This window comes from Macrobrachium rosenbergii, chromosome 9 (genome assembly GCF_040412425.1).
Source record: "Macrobrachium rosenbergii isolate ZJJX-2024 chromosome 9, ASM4041242v1, whole genome shotgun sequence".
In the NCBI taxonomy this organism is placed as follows: domain Eukaryota; kingdom Metazoa; phylum Arthropoda; class Malacostraca; order Decapoda; family Palaemonidae; genus Macrobrachium; species Macrobrachium rosenbergii.
Genome location: NC_089749.1, coordinates 8,850,162 through 8,855,161, shown reverse-complemented (window position 1 = coordinate 8,855,161; position 5,000 = coordinate 8,850,162). Strand labels below are relative to the sequence as shown.

At 41.5% G+C, this 5,000-nt stretch overlaps 1 protein-coding gene across 1 annotated transcript in view; it reads left to right on the top strand.

The window, feature by feature from the left end:
- The window catches only part of LOC136842161 (acidic leucine-rich nuclear phosphoprotein 32 family member E-like), an 18,012-nt gene extending 13,141 nt beyond the window's left edge, over positions 1-4,871 (top strand). Inside the window, exons 4-5 of the mRNA XM_067109522.1 lie at positions 1,977-2,105; positions 4,758-4,871. Of these exons, the coding sequence (XP_066965623.1) occupies positions 1,977-2,105; positions 4,758-4,871 (243 nt within the window). The remainder of the gene's footprint in view (positions 1-1,976; positions 2,106-4,757) is intronic.
- Positions 4,872-5,000: the final 129 nt, after the last annotated feature.

The window sequence follows — 5,000 nt, the reverse complement described above, 5'->3', positions numbered from 1 at the left end:
ATCTCTCTCTCACTCTCTCTCTCTCTCTTCTTCTTCTTCCTCTTCTTCCTCCCTCGCCACACGAGACAATAACTCACCTCCTGACCCCGACACGACCTTTGCCCAATTAACTGGTCCTAAACAGGACACGCATCAACGTAATCACCACTTCTCCCCGTTTGAAGCCGGGCGTGCCCACTGAGAGAATTTTTATGATACTAAAGGCTGGTTGGTTCCACTGAAGAGGATTCCTTTTTTCCTCCTTTCTCCTCTCCTCTCCTCCTCTCTTCTCCACCAATAGCGGCAACAGCAGCGGTAGGAGGCAAGCTTTCTTCAGCCTTTCTCTCGTCAGCGAACAGCGGCTGCAGTTTGTTGGAGCGCGAATTCCAGACGGGGTTCTGGGCTGGGCCCAGTGCGAGAGGAATTTGTCTTTCGTCTTTGCTTTGTACAGTAGGTTTTCTTGTGCGTTAGGCATGTGCAGTTTTTCGTTCTTTTTATTGTCAGGAGGCTAATTTAAATGATGCCTCTTTTTCATAATAGATTTTCAGTGTCTATCGCCATTTACAGTATTCTGTGCTGGGCCCAGTGCAAGAAGAATGTGCCTGTCGTCTTGGCTTGTACAGTAGGTTAGGCAAGTTGGAGATGGTTTTTTCTGTCCTTTCCACTATCAGGAAGCTAGTTTAAATGATGCCTCTTTTTCTTAAGAGATTTGCAATGTCTCTCGTCATTGACAAGATTCCGCGTTGGGCCCAGTGCAAGAAGAATGTGTCTGTCGTCTTGGCTTGTACAGTAGGTCAGGCGCGTCAGAGATGGTCATTTCTCATTTTCCACTGAGCTATCGAGAAATGTCACTTTGAAGAAACTTATAAAGTGATGTTTTTTGGTTGTGATAACTCTCATCATTATCATTATTTTTACTTTCATTTTTCCTGAGGAGAAGGAGGAAAGTGAGAAGAGATAGATAAGGAGGAGGAGGAGGGGAAAGGAAGGCTAAGGAAGGAGATAAAAAAGAACGAAAGAATAACATCATATCCACCAGTGGAGCAAAGAGGACGAACGGAGAGAGAGAGAGAGAGAGAGAGAGAGAGAGAGACCAGTGAGAGAACAATTGGAAACAGCAAATGTCAGTAATCGAAGAGAGAGAGAGAGAGAGAGAGAGAGAGAGAGAGAGAACAACTGGAAACAGAGCTAATGAATGCTCGTAATCGTAGAGAGAGACAGAGAGAGAGAGAGAGAGAGAGAGAGAGAGAGAGAGAGAGAGAACAACTGGAAACAGCTAATGAATGCCGTCTTATCGTAATCGCTAGAGAGAGAGAGAGAGAGAGAGAGAGAGAGAGAGAGAGAGAGAGAGAACGATTTGGAGCAGCAAAGCAAAACCCTTACCTTTCGCAATCACCAAGAAAACAAAAGATATCCGACTTCCGGAAGAGAGAGAGAGAGAGAGAGAGAGAGAGAGAGGGCAGACCAGGCTGCTAGCAGACAGGCAGGCCGATTGTGTGAGCCTAGGTTATAACATTTCCATGTAAATAGCTAGATTAGGTGTCCAAGCCAAAGATGGCCGTCGGGTGGCAACTTCTTCCCACCCCCCCCCCAAGATACCAATCGCTTTCTTATAACGTTTTGTCGTCGTTAGGGATTTCTCCCTACTTGCTCCCTAAATCCCCCCTCTCACCCCCCCGGACGTTTACTTTTGTCCCTGTTTTTTATCCCTGTCCTCCCAATACCCCTCTCCCCTACCAGGTCCAGGTCGTTAGGTTGGGCCCCAAAACGTATTGATGTACACAGTCCCTACTTTTTATTTTACGATTAACCGGAAAGGAAACAGCTGAAACATGTTTCGCAGTTTTAAACTTCGCGTTTCACTGTGAATAGGTAATTTATATTAGCGAATTGGCCGTTTTTGTTTCCCCCGCTCCAAAAAATAAAAGGGATTTTTCAGCCGGCTCGATCGAGAGTAATGGATACTGTTTGTTGTTCTCGGCCCCTGCTCATTCGAGCGTGAAGAAGAAGAGGAAGAAGAAGAAGAAGAAGAAGAAGAAGAAGAAGAAGAAGAAGAAGAAGAAGAAGAAGAAGAAGAAGAAGAAGAAGACAACAACGCCTTCTGGTCTGCTGAAAAGAAAGGAGAGGTCAGTTACGCTTTTCTCTGCTTTGATATTTCTTAAAGATAGTTTAAAAAATCTTTTTTTAGACCTTACAACTAAACCAGCTGACTGCCCATGCTAAATAAATCTACAAAATGTTACTACACAATCCTACAGGCTACGAAAATCGATAAATTCTGTTTTTTTGAGATGTTTATAGACAGTAGTTTTATGTAGTGAATATTCTGTAGGTTTATTTCAGCATAGACGGTCAGCTAGCTTAGTGTTTCATTGAAATAATTGTATTCCATTCACACTAGCTTAATATTTAGTAATTCTTCGTAATATTCTTATGAAAAGCGATGACTGGTAGGCTAATACTGGTGAGTCTGAAACTGAAATTAAACATATGTGAACAAAAACTAGATAAAAAAAGAAAAAAAACATAACTTTTCAACCAGAACAGATAAAACAAGAGGAATCATATTAACCTTACGAAAAGCAGTGATTTACAGACTAATACTGAAGAGTTTAATAATGAAATTAAACATTTACTAACAAAAACTAAATAAAAAAAGAAAAAACATATAACTTTTCAACCAGAACAGATAAAACAAGAGAAATCATATTAACTTCGTGAAAAGCTGTGAAACAGATGAACAATATATTATCCTTATGAAAATCGGTTACTTGCAGGCTAATACCGGAGAGTCTGAAACTGAAACTAAACATTTATTAAAAAGATAAACGAAAAAGGTAAAACAAACACCGTTTCAACCAGACAAAAAATATCAAACAAAAGAAATCACATTAACCTTACGAGAAGCAGCGACTTGCAGACTAAAACTGCAGCGTCTGAAACTGAAACTGAAACTAAACATCTATTAACAAACCCCAAACGAAAAAAAAGAGAGAAACAAACACCATTTCAACCTTGACAAACCAGCAAAACAAACGCAATCACCGAAGCGCATTCAGTCGCGGAGACAAACGGGGCTGCTTTACCGAAGAAGCCTCACGATTCATAACGGGGTATCATCATCGGCGCTCGAGTGACTGATGCAACGGTATCCCTTTGGCGTCGCTTCATTGGTCGCTCTAGAGGCTGATAAATGGTCGTTCGTTGTCGGGCCATATTCCCGGCAGCCCATTCCAGTCGGAATTTGAGGGTATTTGGGAATGCGTCGCGGGAGGAATTGGAGGGAGGAGGAGGGATTGAGGTTGGAATGGCGGATATAAACATGTATATATAGTATATATATATATATACATACATACATACATATACATATACATATACATATACATATACATATTACCCTATCAACATCAGCACGCGAGAACCGCAAGTTAGGAAGCCGCTACTTCCTCGTGCTATGCATATTTCACATACCTCTATTACACAACTTCTTAAATAGTTCTGCCGCGGCCTCTTTGTGGTCCAAATGCCGCCGCTGGAACTTTTGAAGACGTTTACAAATATCTTGATGCATTTCGTTCCCAGATATTACCCCGACGTCTGGAGATATTAGCTGTTGCTGAATTTTCTCTCTCTTTTTTTTTTCTAGTTCAGAGAGAGAGAGAGAGAGAGAGAGAGAGAGGCGGGGCCTCTGAATGATTGGAAGCAGTAAGGAAGGAATGTCATCTATTCATAATCGAGAGAGAGAGAGAGAGCGAGAGAGCGAGAGAGCGAGAGAAAGAGAGAGAGAGAGAGAGAGAGAGAGAGAGAGAGAGAGAGAGAGAGAGAGAGAGAGGACTGAATAATTGGAAACAGAGCAAGGAAGGAATGTCATCTATTCGTATAGAGAGAGAGAGAGAGAGAGAGAGAGAGAGAGAGAGAGAGAGAGAGAGGAGAAGAAAAAGAAGAGGAAATACAATCTTTTCAAATCGAGAGAGAGAGAGAAAGAAAGGAAAGGAATATAATCTTTTCAACAGAGAGAGAGAGAGAGAGAGAGAGAGAGAGAGAGAGAGAGAGAGAGGTCGAAGAAAGAGCAACGGGGATCATATCACTGCAACAATGGCGAGCAAATAGTTTCCTATCCCGGGCAGGCGAATAAAAGCGAAGTAAACTAATAACAACCCGTGACAAAACACAATAGGAGGAGAGAGAGAGAGAGAGAGAGAGAGAGAGAGAGAGAGAGAGAAAAGCAAATCAGGTCGATGGAAACTCGATCCTGATTTCTCCCGGGGTTTTGCGGTGGGCGGAAGTCTATTGTTGTCCTTTATTTCCTCATCAGTACCTGCTGGAGAACGAATTCCACCTGATGAGATGAGGTTCCCGCCCGCCCGCCCGCTCGCCCGAATGGAGGAAGAGGGTGGTTCCTCCTTGTGTTTGGTGGGCGCGGACGCCTCTTTCTTCACCCAGAGGGGGGCGTATCCTTCGAAGGATGTGGGGCATCCTAGATGGGTATTCTCTCGTTGGTGTCTTTCGTCAAGTGACTTCTGATATCATATATATATATATATATATATATATATATATATATATATATATATATATATATATATATATATACGTTAAACCACATTAAGAGTCTGCATCTGTAAGTTAAGATCATTGCTCCAACCAGTGAATTCTTGTCTAGAGTTCTAAATTATCATAAAAGCAAAAATGTTTTTTTCAGTGTTAAAAATAAAGACTGTTTCTCGGAATAACTGTTTCTTACGTAACTGAATGAAAAAGATGGAGATTAACAGCACAAAGCGAAAATGAAAGGAAAGCTGTTGAAAGAAGAAGTAGAAGAAGAAGAAGAGGAGGAGGACGAGGAAGAGGAAGACGAAGAAGAAGAAGAAGAAGAAGAAGAACAATAGAGTTACATAATTCATGGAAAAGACATAGATTCACAACAAAAGCCAAAATAAAAGGGAAACTGTTAAAAGAATTAAAAGAAAAAGGTAAGAAGAAGAAGAAGAAGAAGAAAAACTGTTAAAAGAATGAAA